We start from the raw sequence: 18,205 nt of genomic DNA on the forward strand, positions 1-18,205 counted from the left end.
GGATGGGGGTGGGGGGTGGCACCATCCTTTATTATTGTGCTCTGAAGTGCAACAAGTGACGTCGACTGAGCAGATGCATCAACACACACTGTTCAAGAAAACATGAGGTATAGTAAAAAATGGTGGATAAATAAATCTCCTCAGTAACAAATATTTTTCCAAGATGAGTCACAGACCAGGACAAGTGGAATCAGCCTCAGTCTGCAGTGGAGCTGCAGGATATGATGCATGATCTTAAGGTGAAATGCTTTCAAGACAAATGGATTTAACATGACTGAGCTGAAGCATCTGTTTTATTCCTATGCATGAGGTGGATTCTGGCACATTCACACTATGAGGAGCCATAATCAAGAACCATCTCTCACCACAAATCAATCTCCAGACCTGCAGCTGCAGATCAACACCAACCTCACACCCACACACACGCAACACGTCCCTTTGAGATCACAACCGTGGCACCGGGGGACACAGCAGAGGAGTCAGTGGTGATGATGATGATGATGATGATGATGATGACGATGATGATGATGATGATAATAATAATGAGGAAAAGGAGGTGGAGGGAGAAGAGGAAGCTTCATCTGTGTTGATTGTAAACACAGAAACATGATCAGCAATTCAATAAAGACTTTCAGCCACATGAAACCAAAAATTCACTGACTGACAGATTAATTGAATGAATGAATGAATGAATGAATGAATGAATGAATGAATGAATGAATGAATGAATGAATGAACAGCCTGCGACCTGCGCTCAGAGAGAACCTGTGATCCAGCATGGATGAGTGAAATCGTCTCACTATTAAAGTCAGAAAGCAACACATTCCTCTCTCAGAGCAGAGGTGAGGGAGCAGCTGACACTCACCTGCAGATCGGCGGCAGCAGCCGGAATCTCCCAGCTTCCACTCCCACGCGCGTCAGACTCAGACCCGCTGGAGTTGCTTTTGAGTCCAACACAGTGTCTGTCCACTCTCTGCACCCCGAGCTTGCTGTTGTGTGTGTGTAAGCTGTTGTTGTTGTCGTCTAATGTTTAAAGTGTCGTCACTTGTTATGTGTTGCGGAGTTACCTCTCTCGGGATTCCGCCTGTGGCTCGTCTGTTTTCAGGACCACGGACAGCGGTTGCGGCTGTCTCGTGTCTCCACCCTCCCTGCCTACGTGATTCCTGCGTCAAACGGACCCCATTGACGTCACCAGACTGGGTTTCATTCATAAGATTTCTCTGCACAACCATCCGCCCACCCCCTCTCACCCCCTCTCCCCTCAGACGAACCAATTAGCTGCAGTGCTGCAGCTGCTGAATGAACAGAAGCTGGTGAATGAATCCGCAGTTTGTTTCTCTGGAGGTGGTCCAGCTCTCTGTAAAATATGTGTTAGATCTGATTGGCTTGCTCAGGATACCTGACAAATTGATAAAAAGCCTAGATCGTTAGATGGTTCCTTATCCTACTGCTCTTTATATCAAAGCCTAAACTGATCTGATCATTGGAGAAGCTAAAGAAGAGAACAGATGTGCTCCACCATTTCCCCATAATCAACCTTTATCTGGCATGTTAGTGTTATTTTCCAAACTTTCAATGACACAATCAGTGGGCTTTATTTTTCAGAAGGGGGTTGTGGTGAGAAAACAGGTGACAAGTGTTCAAACATAAAGAAACCATCTCTTGATAGTTTCCTTATGTTTGAACAGAAGAACCTGCCACAATGCATCAGGTCCAGGCAGGGCTGTTGCTAGGAATTCTGGGCCCCCTGAAAGAAAGAATACTAAAGTGGGCCCCTGCCCCCCCCTGACTGACTTTTCCACTTTTTTTCTTAGACTATGTATGTATTATCATTTTTTATTTAGGCTACCTTGTTTCGATGCTAATGCAGCATTACTATGAGTACTAGTCAGGGTCTTATGGTGCGTTCACACCGGGCGCAAGTAAAATATTCGCCTTGCTCTACTCGCTCGAGTTTGCCCGCTGGAATATTTGTTTTTACTCGCGCCGCCGGCACAAATTTGCGTCCATTCGCGTCTGTACATTGACTTTGTATGTAATCTTATCGTGCAAAAAATTTGCCTCGCGCCCGGTGTGAACACGCCGTTATGCAGAATAATTCAGTCATACAAAGATTAGACTACTGGGGTTTTTGGGCGCTGGGCCCCTAGAATTATCATCACCTTTCTCCCCTATACAACGGCCCTCGGTCCAGGTCTGCTTCAGCAGATTTCAGCATAAACAGCACACTGACCCACCCACAACTGACTGATAAAACATGTTCACAATTTCACTGCAGATGTCAAATGACCTGAGCCTCCTGAGGGAAAAGAGCCAGCTCTGTCCCTCTTGGCACGGCATCCAGTTTCCTGTACACATACACAGCTAGGACTTTATAGGAGTGTACAAAATGATATGTATCGTTCTTAATGATAAACCATTGAGATGTTCATTAAAAATGGGGCCTAATTTGTGCCCTTTATGTTGTCAGGGTGACATGCAACAATTGTTTTCAGTACAGAACAAACAGAAATTTGGAAACAGTTGAATTTAGCTTAAAATGTTTTATTTCTTTATAAAATTACATTCACACATTGATCCCTTTATTCTGCAGAAACTTTTCATTTCCTACACAGCCCTGTGCAGCTCTCGCCTTCATCACTCATCATCCTCAAGGAACCAGTACCATATTTTACATGTCATTTCAGGACAAAACAATCATTAACATTCACTTTAGTCTGACTGACCAGAGACTCAGAGTCCTACAGTGGATGAAGGTTATAGAGGGAGGTGAGGAGGATCAGAGTCAAATATCTGAGCCCACTCAAAAAACTGGGTAAAAACCTTTTTTGGTGGAGGTGTGGAAGTGGACAGGGTCTGGAAGTTACTTCTATCATATTTATGATCAGTGCCTTCAGAGACACTGACTGCATCATGACACAACAACTGACAGTTCATAGAGATCAGACTCAGTCAGGACGTTCAAACACACGAAACATGAGAAATGGCGTGACTGATTGACCTAATGTTAACTGATGGATTTTCTGTAACTGGTGTTACTGGTATAATAATGTAATTTTTTGTGCAAACTGAGCATTTAGTGTGACAGGATCAAAACATTTAATCTCTGAGATCTCAGTCAAGTTTGTGATTTATAACTGAAGACAGTTGTATGACTAGGCCAGACTCAGAGGAATCCTGGGATATGTAGTGGATGTACTGGGTGAAAAGACCTTCGACAGTGTTGAAGTTACATTGCATCTTTGTCAACAAGAGTAGGTCACATAATGTTCATTCATCTCTCACAGAGGAGAGGCTGATGGGTAAAAAAGATGGCGTAACCAAGACAAATCTGTTATCTCAGTATTCACATCCTCAGTTACTCCTCCTGTCACTGTTACATCTACAGCCAACTATTTTTCTAACCACAGTTTCTAACCACCACGGGCACCTGCATCCATCCATTGTTTATAGCACTTATCCATGAAGGGTTGCAGGGGTTAGAGCCAATCACAGCTGACCTAGGTCGCCAGTCTACTGTAGGGCCACATGCAGAGACCAACAAAGCACACACCTTTAACGAATCATCCTACTCTGCTTGATTAAATTTGGACTGTGGGAAGAAGCCAGAGATCCCTGAGGGAACCGATGCAGACACAGGGAAAACCTGCAAACTCCACCCAGAAAGGTCCCAGACCCAGAAATCGAACCCTGAACCTTCTTGCTGAGAGACAAGAGGTAACGTATGTGCGTGTCTTTGTGAAATTGTTTGGTCTCGACATTTTCATCTCAGCAGGTCCATCAGTCCACTGGTGGTACAGATGCAAACCAGCTGTTTCAGGCTGAAATGCCTTTGGTCCACTGATCACTGACCCACAGCTCATCACCCTGGGCAACATGGATTTGGTTAAGATGACTGTGATAACATCTACTGTAGATGAAGCAGTGACAGAACGGCTGGATAAAAGGAAAACAGGAAGCTGAGCTATGGGGGTCAGGGGAACTTCATAGCCCAATGACTCTTTATGGCTTTATGATGTAATGCATATATCACCTACATGACCCTCAATCATCAAGGTGTTCTGTTTCATATTTAAATGCTGGACTGTTACCCCTCTATTTCATAAATAATTTGAATATTTATCTGAACACAGCTGTTGCATTTGTTTGAGTCATTTTATATTCACACAAACAGGAATAAAGCTTTGACAATTTGTAAAAACAGAAGCTTCCTTTCAAAGTCTGATAATATTTTAGATTTTATAATTGTCACCAAACTGCAGACCAAAACCATCACAGCCATGATCTGTGCGTTACTCCCTCACATACTCACTGCAGCACCAAACGTGGCTTAATCCATCGCTGAAAAAAGTCCCCAACAAAGTCACCATTTCCTGTTTTTTTTTCCTGTTTGAGAGTCAGAGGAATGATAGCATTGAGCTGATTGTAGGACATTTAAAAAACAGACTTAGCAATGTGAGCTGCTAGTTGATCATTGCAGAACCCAGAGAGATAATGAGAGATGAGAGCAGACCGGGTCAAGAAGTGTTCAGAAACTTGATTCTTGACTTAATGTGAGATTTGATGAAAATCTCAGCCCCATCACTGGAGACGTCCAGTTACTCGTCGTCTTATCAGAACCTCACAAATCACAAGGCGAGATGGTTCGACCGACTCAGTGGAAAACTTACATCAGTGTCCTCTGTACTCTCGCTGTCGGCTTTTCTCGACTCATTGACAGCAATGCTGGATGTCTGAACACACAAGTTTCAACAGTCCCCGTTTCCTCAACACCGCACACAAACACGCATACAAACACACAAACAAACAAACACACACACACGCAGCTGAAGGGCCTGTCAGTGAAAGGATCCTCACTCCTGACTGAGTCTCCTCCCAGTTAAACCCTGTACAGTCCCCACAGACACCAAGAGCCAAGGTCCTTGGTCCCAGGCGGTTCAGATCTGGATCCTGTCCTGTCCCCTCTCATCCAGTCTTCCACCTCAGTATCTACAGTCTCTCTCAGCAGTAATGTGGACTATGCCAAGCCCATCTCCTCCAGCACACTCCTGGGAGACTCGTCCTCCTGCAAAGGCAAAGACAAAAAGTTCAGGTGGAGGACTCACACTATTTAAATCCCTGACCCAGTAGTGTTACCCTGCAGCAGAGGAGGGAGGATGGAGGAGATGGCCTACAGTGACATCTGTCTCTGTTGTTATACACTTGGGGTGTCCCTGACTAAGAATTTTCATAGTCGAATCTGATTGGTCAGATTTGGCCTTTAGTTGACTAATTGTCAAATCCTGTTGTTGTTTCCCCACATTGATTCATGATCTCATTTGCATTTTTTTCCGCTCCGGAGGAAAAAGCTTAAACACCCAAATAAACTAATTTAATTCTTCTGCTGGCATAAGATAACAATAACAGGACATTCTCCATCCATTCTTTTCCTGATCTCACTGATTAGGCTCGCTACACAACATGCATCACTGTCTCTCTTTTCCTGGCAGTTAAGTGTAGTGATGAGTAATTAATACGTGTGAATGGAGAATGAAAACTTGCAAGTCCCATTGTTGTATGAACTGATTGTATGGCAGAATCAGGGGTCGAGTGTCATAGGTGTGTGTGTATACAGGTGCTGTGAGAAATTCTATGTAGCACCCCCATGTAGTCAGAATGGTACAATCTTTTTTTCCATAACCACATTTTGCTACCATTTGACGGCGAGATTTGCAGTCCAATCAGACTCCTCTGGATCGATTTAACGAATCGTCGACTTTTTGAAGTCACCTCTAATATACACACTTAAAGGGATAGTTCAACATTTTGGCAAATTGGCCCATTGCCATAATCGCTATAGTCATAGCAGTAGGTTCGTTACCGTTATTTGTCGGTGTAAGCTATTTTTAGAACGGCGGAGCGGCGAGCTGCTCAGAGCTACACTACGGAGGCTAGTGGGATTTCTTAGTTTCCCTCATCAAACTCATCAAATACACAATCCAACAACTCCAAAACGCTCTCGTGGACAAGTTGTGGCCTGCACATTCACCACGCTATGAGATAATAATAGAGTTGTTTTTGAGGTAAATACAGAGACTGCTTGCTGAAAACTGTCCCTGAAGGCAACGCGCATCAGCAGTTTTGCATGAATTTACCTCTAAAACGACTCTGTCTCGTAACGTTCTGTTATTATCTCATAGCGTGGTGAATGTGCAGGTCACAACGTGTCCACAAGAGCGTTTTGGAGTTTTTGGATTGTGTATTTGATGAGTTTGATGAGGGAAACCAAGAAATCCCATTAGCCTCCGTAGCATAGCTCTGAGCAGCTCGCGGCTCTGCTCCGCCGTTCTAAAAATAGCTTGCACCGACAAATAAAGGTAACAAACCTACTGCTATGACTATAGCGATTATGGCAATAGGCCAATTTGCCAAAATGTTGAATTATCCCTTTAAAGATTTACTAATTTGTCACACAAGTCATATCATTTCTGTAGTATTCAACTGTTTTCTTCATATCATGCAGGCTCAACAGAAACCCCTGGAGCCCACTTTACCTCCTGCAGGAGGTCGGCCTGTTCGATGGCTTTGAGGACGCTCTTCTTAGACGTGTCCTGGATCTCGCCGCCCATCAGGAACTCATCCAGAATAAAGTACGCCTTCTCGAAGTTAAAGATGATGTCAAGCTCACATACCTGCATGGACACACACCAGTAATCAATGCTCACATTTAACTTCTACCACCCTGACAGATGAAGACCAGAGAAATTTAACTCACGCTGCCAAAGTATTTATCCAGAAGCTCCACGAAGCGGTGGATCACCTCCAGAGTGATCAGCTCATTGTCCTGCTCCTCTATTGCACAGCAGAAATACAGGCTGGCATACCTGCAGGAACACACGCATGAAGAGGCTTACTTCATTCTGGCTGGAAGATGACGAAGACTACATGTGATGTTTCCCAGAGATACTCAGATGCCTGTATCTGCCTATATTCATTGAAAGTATGTGACTGGTAGCTTGAATTTAAAGCATCTAGTTACTGACCACATTCACCTGTACTGTGGGACACAATGTGTGTTGTTTGAGTACAAATACTGCCTGCAGCATGACTATTTAGACCTCTACAGACTTAACAAGCCTGTCTCTGTCTAATGAAGCACATGTTTAACACCCTCTATACCCCCAGGCTAATCCTGTAAACTGTAAGTATCTCAAACAGAACTGCTTAAGTCATATAGACAGGCTAATTCACTGAGCAGTTTCAGGATGTCATTCTTATATGACTGGGATGACACCTTCTTCAAGTTGAGTGCCAAGTTTAGACCTTATTGTTGTTTGTAGAATAATAAGATGGTTTAATGATTTATGTACTGTAAACATAATATCTTCACAAACAGACTATACTTTATCACACATTAGAAAACGACTTTTGTTTGTCCACCTCTGCATTCTCAAACAGACAAACAGAAGAGCCCACTTCCTAGTCTGTGGGAGCTGAATAGTAAAACCAGATCAGGTGCCTCACTGAACTTTAATTCAAGAGCTTTTATACCTGCAGGTGTACTATGACCAAAGTACTACAGTAGCATAGAAATGTTTGATGTGGTCAGTGATTAAAACATTAAAACTGAACTTTAAAAACCCCACCATAATTAATTCTATGGGGTCCTAATGTTGTCAATAGATACGCACAGAGGTAGACATGGATACATTGATTACATCACTACTAGTGTCACATTCTACCACAACGTGGAATTCACATCTTCATTACAAGTATAACCACGCATGGTTTGGGTTTAATACACATGACAGAGATTTACTTCCACAGCAGCTGATGAACACACAGGTCATGTACACCAAAGAGACCCACTGGACTGAATGCGATACACTGGGAAGCATCACTAGGTCACATGATTGCAACAGTCACGGGTTCACCTGCACTAAATAAGTGACCACAGAGCTTTGCCCTGATTGGCTTGAAAGAAAGAAAGAAAGAAAGAAAGAAAGAAAGAAAGAAAGAAAGAAAGAGACCTTTATTGTCATTGTATCATAATACAAAAGCCCCACTGTGTAACTTATTTTGTTGTCTATTCAAAAAAATTAATTATTTTGTTCAAAAGTATGTGTTTCATTAATTAGTAATTACCCCAACAACAAACATTTTTTGGGCCAAAGCCGAATACCGAATAAAATCAAAAGGCTTGGCCGAATAACCGAATACCGAAAGTGGTTTTAAAGTTTTTAAATAAAATATTTTTTTAGACTTAATTTTCAAAGAAAGTTAATGTTTATTGACTATTCTGACAGTTTTTGAATATTCCAGTTGCCGTTGCTCATCAAAAAAGCACAACAAGTTGAATAAAGTTTTTTCTCGTAGGAAATTTACGACTTTATTCTTTAAGTCTGTGTTTTTTTTTTTCTCTCTCTCAATGTGGCCCTAATACTCCGTCGTACCAACAGCATTGTCATAACTAGACATGAAATTGTATAAAAAACCAGCATAGTGATTATTGTCACTAAAATGATGACGTCATCACTCAGTATTATCGTGAGGTGAGAACAGGTGAGGCTGACATCATGTGAATCAGTGGTTTTTACCTTTTATAGACAATCTTCAGGTCCCTCCATTCTAGGAAGCTGCACATCTTTGGTTTGCGGGCGAGCACAATCTGCATCAGCTCCCTCACCATCTTCTTCTTGTCGCGCTCGGCTGTAGCTGTGTACCACTTCTGAAGCCGCAGCTTCCCTTGACGGCTGAATAGCAGCATGAACCGCATCTGCACACAGACACGCAGTGTGAAAACTCAACACAGATGTATCTGATAATATATGAGATATTTATTTTGGACCATGGGACTAAAGATGGAAACTCTTGAGCTAAATCTGGCATACTTACGACAAATTATTTTTTGCATGTGCATGAATGCAGAGTCCCATTACAAATAAACAAAGAAAGAAAAAAGAAAATGTGATCAGGATTATTCTCCTCCATGTTTTCCTCCATTTTTCTCTGGTTAAAATTGACAAGCAGCCCGTGAAGTTGCGCAGTCGAGCTTGACATGAGCCCAGCATCAAGACAGAGAAGTTTGAGAAGGGCTGCCTGCCTATCCTATCACATGACCACAACCTCAGGTTGTAGCACTTCCAGAATCCATCCAGGACTGGGGGTACAAGTGACATAATGATGATAACTACATGACAAAACATTTCAAATGTTTCACCCAAACTGTGCTGAACCACCGAAAATTCACAGACGCTTCTTGTGCAATCTGACAGGTAGACTGAGATACAGGGTCGTTGCATAGGGGAGAAAGGTGATGATAGCTGGGCCCAGCGCCCAGTGGGGCCCACAAAAAACCCCAGTAGTCTAATATTTGTATGCCTGAATTATTCTGCATAAGACCCTGACTAATACTCACAGTAATGCTGCATTAGCATCAAAACAAAGAAGGCTAAATAAAAAATGATAATACATACGTAGTCTAAGAAAAAAAAAATTGAAAAGTCAGGGGGTAGGGGCCCACTTTAGTATTCTTTAAGGGGGCCCAGAATTCCTAGCAACGGCCCTGGTACCCTACAAAACTGTGTGAACAGACTTAATAGTATTTTTAGGTTATTGTTGTCAAAAACATGTTTTCACTCTTATAGTGAATTATTAATTGTATATCTATCTATCTATCTATCTATCTATCTATTGAAGTGCTCTTAAAGCAGATATCAGCTTCACGGCCGTTTCGGCTAATGCTGCGTTCAAGGCAGGCTTTTGAAACCGTAAGTTACAGCTTCAAGTCACAACTACGACTTGGTAGCGTTCCAGGTAACCCGTAGCTCGTGTTTTTACCATCCTGTTGTCTGTGAAAGTTCCCTATAACGGCCACTCGTAACTTCCGACCCGTGAACTCGTACCAGATCGAACTGGTATGACTTCACAGGAAGGAAAAACACAAAGTACGAGTTTCTTTGAACGCACCATGAGTTAGCAGCCCCCGCCCTTGTCAGGCATCAATTGGTCCTCGTGCTACGTCACCACATTCACGCGCATCCCTTGGCTGCACACACAGCCCTTCATGCCGTTCTCTCTCCTCATTGGATAACACTTGTATCCCACAAGGAAAATTTTCTCCTGGGGTTACAGCAGAGCAGAGTGACGGAGAGACTCGTGTTTAGGCTGAAATACTTCATGTAAGTGATTGCTGACGGAAAATAGGACTATTTAGGACTTATATTAACAAAAACATTCCACTGATATCTGCTTTAAGTTTAAGTCAAGTGACAAGTCACTGTCAGCCCTCATACTGCTGACTGTGAATTGTTCCAATGACAGGAAGAGATGACTCGTATAATTTCATTCATTGTGATGATGATTAATAAACTTGTGTCTGATACAGCTGTTGTTGGCTGCGGTTGGAAACAATAAGCTGGCTGGAGAACAGTCAGTTGGACTACAACAGTGACCTAGAGAACAATCACCTGCCGCCATCATTGTTTCGTCGGGGGCTAAAGCTCCTGACTTGCCCCCAGAGACTGAGAGACGCTATTCAGATGTTTAATGTTCACAGTTGTACATCACGTTCAGGTGACGCTTAACTTACTGTAACACGACCCAAATACTCAATAAAACATAATTACCTTGTCAGAACAATGGGACGATTTCACTCCCTGTGCTTATCAAATGGCGTGTGAGCTCGCAGGCTGTGCTGACAGCAGCCAGGTAGAGGCAGCGCAGGTGGACACTTCCTGAAATTGTACACCTTGCTAGCATTTAGCTTAGCACCTAGCTTCTGCCTTCCTGAACTGAGGGAACTCGGTCGCGGTAACTCACCATGTCGTAGTTATTGTCGTTGAGCTGCTGCGACGCTAGAGACGAACTGAAGCCCTGGACCGGTCCAACGGTGACAGACACACCGCGGCTAACAGATGCGCTCCATGTCTGTCAGACACTGCTGAACCACTGGACTGCTGCTGCTGCTCGCTGCTCCACCGAGCACTTCCGCCTCTTACGCGCATGCGCACTCCGCGCAGCTGGCTGCAGCTCTCAGGTAAGACCATGGATCTATTATACATCCATGGGTAAGACTCCGACCATAAGAAATAAAACTGATAAACATTAGCAAACAATTCAGTATATCTTATAACAGTAATATAAACTAGATGATATGTTGCTCCTTTTTAAATTAATATAGTCATCTGGTCCAATTTGCTCCTTTATAATTTGTATTTCTGATTCGTAGGCTTTGACATTCCATTCTCTGGCATTGAATGTGTGAGTTGTTGCTTTGTTTGTCATCCTTTTATTTAGACTATAAGAGCTATTAAAATGAATATGCTTTAATCTGTAAAAATCCCATCTCAGTTTATTTTGGTTTGAATAAACACAGTTTTATGTAGGCCTACATTTATTTAAAATACAATTTTATTTTTCAAATTCACAGGACAGTGTGATCGTGATCATTTTATCTCCTGGATAACCCGGCTAATCCTGCTCCTCCTTATGCAACATAAACCACAGAAGTCCTCTGTAGACCAGGTTCTGTTCAGACTGATCTGACATCAAGTTATACCAAAATAATTTGGTAAACATGTAACACAAAGGCAACAAGGAAAAAAAAAAACTCTTAATTTTTTTTACACTCATATTTTTCCTTATTCCACATCTTGCTCTGATGGAGACAGAGTCTTTGATGTTATGGCCCCATAACCTAAGTTTAGACAGGTATTCATCTATTTCTAATGACCAGCAGCCCTGTGGGAAATGTGGGAAACCATGACTGTGGGAAACCATGTGGGAAACCATGACTCAGCTGTGGGAAATGTGGGAAACCATGATTCAACCATGACAGACACAACAGAATTGTAAAAACATAGACTTTTAATAAATATAAATACTGCAAAAACACAAATGTAACAAATTATACATGGACAAACACTGTACAAATAGATACAATACATCTTTTTTTTGTTACTAATGCAGTGTCAATCTGTCAGTGTACAGTGCATTAGTGTCACACATCAGTAACTAGTTTGTTCACTTTCCTTCATTTGCGTCAAACATTCAAAGAAATAAATAAACACAAATATACAGTATAAACTACATTTAACTGTCAAAGCTCTGTCTCAGCGGTTGTGTCTGTGTGTAGTCAATGGATGCAAACAGTCATGTGACTCTTGGTGTATAGTCATTACGTGTGTGTGTTCATGATATGAGCAGCAGTAGTCGGACACAGCTGGTGAAGGATCTTCGAAGGGTTATTATTGCTCCTGAGGCTGGTTGAACTGACCCACGAACAGAACAGCACCTGAAACCAGGAAGAAGAGTCACGGTCACACTCTACACCAGTGTTTTCCAACCTTGAGGTCGGGACCCCATGTGGGGTCGCCTGAAATTCAAATGGGGTCGCCTGAAATGTCTAGTAATTGATTAAAAAAAATTACTGATAAAAAATATATTTAACTAATTATTATTCTTTTTAAATGTATGATTTAAAAACACCACACACAATTTTTTTTAATGTAGCCTACATTTTTGTTTGTTTTTTCATTAATTCAGTATCTTTCATTTTTCAATGTTAATGTGTCTTTTTTTCTTTTCTATTTTTTCTTTTATGAATTTCTGTATTATCTTCTTATTTTGAAGACCAGCGCTGTTGTTGTTTTTTTTACATAGGGGAGGTATTTTCATATAAGCCTTTTTTGGCTTCCACCTCTCCTGCACAATGTTTAATTTGACTATTTTCATTGTTTATCCAGGTTATATAATGTGCAAATAAAAAATAATAATATATAATGGAAATGGTTCTTGCATGTGTTTTAAAAACCACATTTGAAAATGTGTCTGCTGCCCTATAAAATACGATGTCACATGAAAACTGAGAGGAGTGTTACCTGTGTGTTTGTGCTGAATGAGGAAGAGGAACGGTCGGTCCAGAGTGATTTCCTCTACTGCCATACGAGAAAACATGACGGCAGCTACAAGAGGGAAGAAAGGAAATAGGTCAGTTGCTGTAATGTGTAGGGCTTCATTGTTCCCAGCACCAAGCACACTCCTGCATCCAGCCATGCGTGTCCACATGTGTGTGTGTAACCTACCTGTTGCTGATGCTCCTTTGGTTCCTTGCTCATTTACTTCAATCTTAACTCTCTGGAGGACCTTCGAGATGCACAGCCTTTCGTCAGCTGGAGGTGCAAACAGACAGAGAGGTCATATAGTAGCTATAACTGCAGCTCTATCATGGGGTACATGTCACATCTTTTAACTGTGAGTTAAGGGACTAAGTGAGTAGATAACTATCTTACTGGTTATGCGTGTGAAGTCAGCAGTGGCAAAGTTGAACATGTCCGTCAGACCCATCTTCGACAGAGTTGTCTTCAGGTTCACTTCAGAGTCCAGAGTAAACCTGGGCATGGCCAGCCGTCTCTTCACGTTCCTCATTTCTGCTTTCCACTGTTGAATCCTCTGGATGCTCAGATCCAAACCGACTGTGCTGAGCTTAACCTCAGGCTCAAAGGGTGACACCAAAAACATGCTGAGGGATTCACCCTCATATGGGACCTCGATGACATCATAGTCCACCCCTTCAGAAGTTACAAATTCACCTGTTGATAGAGGAGGAGATATGTGTTTTTTATTTTTTATTTTACTGTTTATTTAACAGGGACAATACATACAACATTGCCACAAAAAATGGAAAATGCGATGCATACAAGACATCTAGCTTCAGCTAATTTGCAGTCTTTGTCCCTGGTCAGGCTTTAGAATAGGATAAAATATACTGAATACGATAAATGCAATAATACAAATACAGTGAATAGGTAACATGAATAAATAAACACAGCAGCAAAATTCAGATTAAACAATCACACAAGTTAAATTTAACATTAAACATTAATAAAGTGCTGTATTGACAATGCCTTGAGAGAAGTTAATCTTCACATCATCTGCTGCTGCTTAAGCCAATGTTTAACTTAACCAACTAACCTAACCTGTTTCTCTGTGAACCTGAGATCAAACTAAGAAGAAGCCACGTGCAGAGTCGACCTACCATAGTTGAAGCGGTTTGTGAGTCTCATCATGTGCACAGGGACACTGCTGCCATTGGAACAGTGGAACATCCTCTCCTGTGTCAGTGTGGGGTCGAAGGGGACTTTCCACAGAGCCTGGAAGTGGAGAGCGTTGAGGAGGACCAGGCGGGTTTCATCAGTCAGAGACCCGGGTGCCAAGAACTCGGGGATGACTCCTACAAAGAAAAATGAACATGAGTCAGCGCTGTAGAGAAGTCTGCCAACAGTAGCCTATGGGCTACTGGATAGAGACAGGGCCGTAGAGGAGAAAGGTGATGATAACTCTAGGGGCCCAGCGCCCAGTAGGGCCCACAAAAAACCCCATTAGTCTAATCTTTGTATGACTGAATTATTTAGCATAAAACCCTGACTAATACTCATAGTAATGCTGCATTAGCATCAAAACAAAGTAGGCTAAATAAAAAATGATAATAAAAATAAAAAGCGGAAAAGTCAGGGGGGGTAGGGGCCCACTTTAGTATTCTTTCAGGGGCCCCAGAATTCCTAGCAACGCCCCTGGACAGAGCTATTTATTACCTGCAGTGTGGTCTGAGACCCACGAGTTGATGATGCCGACTGCTTGGTCTGGCTTAGTGAAGTCCACCTGGTGAGGGTGAGTCTGGAAGGCCTTGGCCAGCGCACGGCGGTATCCCTTCTCCAGGCTCATCTTCCTCTCCACCATCACCCCGCTGATCGTGTCCACCCCCTCCTCACTGGACAGATCCCGCTGCAGGAGACGCTGCTGCCGTGCCAGCCCTTTTTCTGGAGGAGGGGAGAGGGTTAGAGGAGTGTGACACTGGTCAGCAACACGCAATTTTTACATTTAGCTTTTATTTCCTTGTAAATTGTATGATGTATTTAATGTGGCAGTAGATGTTGTCGTTACATGTAGGCCTATCATCTATCAGTTGATTATTGTTTTTTCTTTCTAAAAATTAAAAAGCATATTCATTAAAGCAGATATCAGCTTCACGGCCGTTTCGGCTAATGCTGCGTTCAAGGCAGGCTTTTGAAACCGTAAGTTACAGCTTCAAGTCACAACTACGACTTGGTAGCGTTCCAGGTAACCCGTAGCTCGTGTTTTTACCATCCTGTTGTCTGTGAAAGTTCCCTATAACGGCCACTCGTAACTTCCGACCCGTGAACTCGTACCAGATCGAACTGGTATGACTTCACAGGAAGGAAAAACACAAAGTACGAGTTTCTTTGAACGCACCATGAGTTAGCAGCCCCCGCCCTTGTCAGGCATCAATTGGTCCTCGTGCTACGTCACCACATTCACGCGCATCCCTTGGCTGCACACACAGCCCTTCATGCCGTTCTCTCTCCTCATTGGATAACACTTGTATCCCACAAGGAAAATTTTCTCCTCGGGTTACAGCAGAGCAGAGTGACGGAGAGACTCGTGTTTAGGCTGAAATACTTCATGTAAGTGATTGCTGACGGAAAATAGGACTATTTAGGACTTATATTAACAAAAACATTCCACTGATATCTGCTTTAACTTTGTAATTCACTGACATGGCTAACTTATGGAGGGCCAGGGATATATCAGGAAAAGAAATATAGCATTTTCTTAATAAGTAGCCTAAGTGGTATATGGACCAGAGGTCAGCAATTGTTAAGTTTTGTCCAAACATTTCTATTTTAACGGGCCCAGCGTCTCTCTTATTTTACTATTTATTTGTGTACTGTATTCTGTATTTGACTACAATCTACAGAGATGCTGATGTAACTACAATGCTACCTCAAAGCACTGAACAATAACAGACATTATCACTTGAGGATATATTCATAAAATGGACCTCAATGAATTTCAAACTCCAACTGCTGCAGTGAGACTGACCGACCAGCAGAGGTCAGTGTTACACAATCACAACTTTGGGGTCAGTATGTTGCTGCTAAAGATTTGTCACATTGTTTTGAATAGTTTGTTTTTTCCAATTATTGCCTTATTCAGTAAAACCCAGTGGGTAATCATATTGTTTTATATTACATCATGTGTTACTCACCTCGCAGAGAGAAACCCAGAGCAGCAGTTAAGGCCTTGTTGGTGTTTCCTGCAGCACCGAGCTGTGCCATAGACAGGACCGAGGCCACGCCGTACGGGGAGAAGACAAGGTTCTCGTCCACGGAGTCCTCGCTCAATTGGCGGAAGACCTTCAGTCCAAAATCTGTCTGTTTGTCCTGCAGAGAGCTTAGCCCCCCTGTGCTCAGGGTCAGCAGCACGAAAAGGCAAAGCATCCTGGGAAAGACAGGAGAACAAGTAGCTACGTGAAAACACTTGAATTTCACACCCTTTCCTTATGCAGACAGGCCACTGGGCAGTTACACACTCTGACTCATCTTTGCACAAAGATGTAAAAAGATGTGTAAACAGTGAATCCCTCAAAGCAAACACTTCAGTTGCCTTCACGAGGACAAAGTTCTGCCTATAGTTTGAAAGAGGAGTGAATCTGTGAGAAGATCTGTGAGTTCATTCTGTTTCTCATTAAGAGGGAGCTCAACTCATTGAGTAACTAATGAATAGCTGTCAGATGGTTTCTGTAAAACTCTGGGAGTTTTGGACAGAAGCCAAAGATATTTTTAGCTTCCAGCAAACTGAGGCCGCTTCCACACAGGAGATTTCCCATCAGTGACAGTGATCATTGAGAAACAGATTATTACAAAAAAAAAAACTGACTGAAAGAAAAAGTGAAGAATCCAAGATCCAAGAAATCCAGTGTGAGTCATGCTGAATGTGTGTGTTAACAGAGTGAGGCAGTAACGCTGGTTTTCCACTGAGCAGCGACTCAGCAGCTTGATGAATAGTGGCTCCACTGAGACCACCTGAGACCTCAGACTACGTCCCTCTGTCTACTCACTGAGTTGTGAACAGACACGTTTTCACTTCTGTGCAGAGTGTTATCCCAAGCTTTACGCTGAATGAGGTCACCTCTCGGTTTTGACACTGAGAATCCATATTGTGTTGTTTGAGTTTTTTGGGGGGGGGTCTGAAGTCTCTCCCGGCTCACAAATGAACCGAATTAGTAGCTAACTGGATAATCAGTGCATTTGTAAATTCTTTCATAGTTTATTCCATCAAATAAAAATAAAAATCACCTTCACATCTTCATCTGATAATAACTCTGCAGTTATTCACATACACAAATTTTACTCTGTACTGTCCACTCTCATATCAACATATCAAAGGTACATTTCCAAATGTTTTAATGAGTATAGTAAAATAGTGTTGCATCAAATGAAGATGGAGGTATTTTAGGTGTTGCAGAGGTAGTTTAGATGTTGCAGAGTTTACTCTTTAACATCCTATATATTTATGTCCAAAAAGTTAGAAGCGTTATCTATATCTCATAAGTTAGTTGAGTTAATGTATTTGTCACTGTTAGAGTAGTACCACTTAAATTCATTATTAAAGCCAGCGAAAAGTAATTGATGGTTACAATAATATGTAACTCTCCAGATTACAACTCAACACATGTTCAGATACTGAAGATGTCACTAATGTTTTTTTTTTTATATATATATATATACAGTATATATATTCTGTCACTGCACACCAAAACAAAAATGTCCTGTCAACCTTTTAAAGTTAAAGTTATTGTGTATTTGTGATGCTTACCTTGTGATTGGAATCTGTTGGTTTTGCGGCGCTTGCAAGTCTCTGTTGTTTCAGCTTCAGTCTCCTGTGCTGCTTCACGTCTGACAGACTTGACTGAGTTCAGGCCTTTTTATACTGGAGAGAGAGCTGCCCTCCATGGTGGAAACCCCGCCCCCCCCCCCGGCTACGCACACTCATTAAAGACGGTGATGTCATCTAACTCTGTCTGGACAGGCTTCCTTTTCAAGAACACACTCCTCTGGACTCTCTTTATCAGTCTGTGTCTCTCACTCACAGCATGACAAAACATATGGAAAGTCACTCAATGTTTACACGCACACACACACACACCACTTTGGCATTTGCTTTACAGTAACTTCGGTTATGTTTGTCTGGAAGCCAAGTGCTGGGGAGAATGCACAGGAAATGATTTATGTTTCATTTCCTAATGAATTTAAAGTATGTTTGGATCTTAGGTAACTTAAGCCAGACTTATGAGCAACAGGTTTCTATTATCTCAGAATTAATTTATCTGGTGCACACAATAGATTCATCAGTGACCAACGTC

General features: G+C 42.1%; 2 protein-coding genes across 5 annotated transcripts; both read right to left on the minus strand.

Moving 5' to 3' along the window:
• Positions 1-2,534: 2,534 nt before the first annotated feature.
• Positions 2,535-10,949, minus strand: ap1s1 (adaptor related protein complex 1 subunit sigma 1). The gene is made up of 5 exons (XM_083992854.1): positions 10,801-10,949; positions 8,577-8,755; positions 6,755-6,863; positions 6,534-6,671; positions 2,535-5,065 (listed from the first exon to the last, which is right to left on the minus strand). The coding sequence occupies exons 1-5, from the start codon at positions 10,801-10,803 to the stop codon at positions 5,018-5,020; spliced, it is 477 nt and encodes a 158-aa protein (XP_083848980.1). The 5' UTR covers positions 10,804-10,949; the 3' UTR covers positions 2,535-5,017.
• Positions 10,950-11,827: 878 nt separating this feature from the next.
• On the minus strand, positions 11,828-17,751 carry serpine1 (serpin peptidase inhibitor, clade E (nexin, plasminogen activator inhibitor type 1), member 1). Of its 4 annotated transcripts, XM_083992775.1 has the most exons (8): positions 17,659-17,751; positions 16,049-16,281; positions 14,574-14,798; positions 14,018-14,212; positions 13,272-13,571; positions 13,065-13,151; positions 12,861-12,944; positions 11,828-12,274 (listed from the first exon to the last, which is right to left on the minus strand). In XM_083992775.1, exons 2-8 carry the CDS (start codon positions 16,278-16,280, stop codon positions 12,228-12,230), a joined length of 1,170 nt encoding a protein of 389 aa, XP_083848901.1. In that variant the 5' UTR covers position 16,281; positions 17,659-17,751; the 3' UTR covers positions 11,828-12,227. The 4 variants fall into 4 exon arrangements, with proteins under 4 accessions (XP_083848901.1, XP_083848900.1, XP_083848899.1 ...); XM_083992774.1 differs by having other exon boundaries at positions 11,828-12,944; XM_083992773.1 differs by having other exon boundaries at positions 12,861-13,151.
• Positions 17,752-18,205: the final 454 nt, after the last annotated feature.

This window comes from Trachurus trachurus (assembly GCF_905171665.1).
Source record: "Trachurus trachurus genome assembly, chromosome: 18".
In the NCBI taxonomy this organism is placed as follows: Eukaryota; Metazoa; Chordata; class Actinopteri; order Carangiformes; family Carangidae; genus Trachurus; species Trachurus trachurus.

Excerpts from the sequence above, each read along its gene's own strand:
- ap1s1 (XM_083992854.1), bottom strand. Across the intron at positions 6,672-6,754 it reads TGGATAAATACTTTGGCAGC|GTATGTGAGCTTGACATCAT; the intron begins GTGAGTTAAATT and ends GTGTCCATGCAG. Across the intron at positions 5,066-6,533 it reads AGGCCGACCTCCTGCAGGAG|GAGGACGAGTCTCCCAGGAG; the intron begins GTAAAGTGGGCT and ends TTGCCTTTGCAG.
- serpine1 (XM_083992772.1), bottom strand. The coding sequence starts at position 16,280 with ATGCTTTGCCTTTTCGTGCTGCTGACCCTGAGCACAGGGGGGCTAAGC. Across the intron at positions 14,213-14,573 it reads GGTCTCAGACCACACTGCAG|GAGTCATCCCCGAGTTCTTG; the intron begins GTAATAAATAGC and ends TTTTCTTTGTAG. Across the intron at positions 13,572-14,017 it reads CACAAACCGCTTCAACTATG|GTGAATTTGTAACTTCTGAA; the intron begins GTAGGTCGACTC and ends CTCTATCAACAG.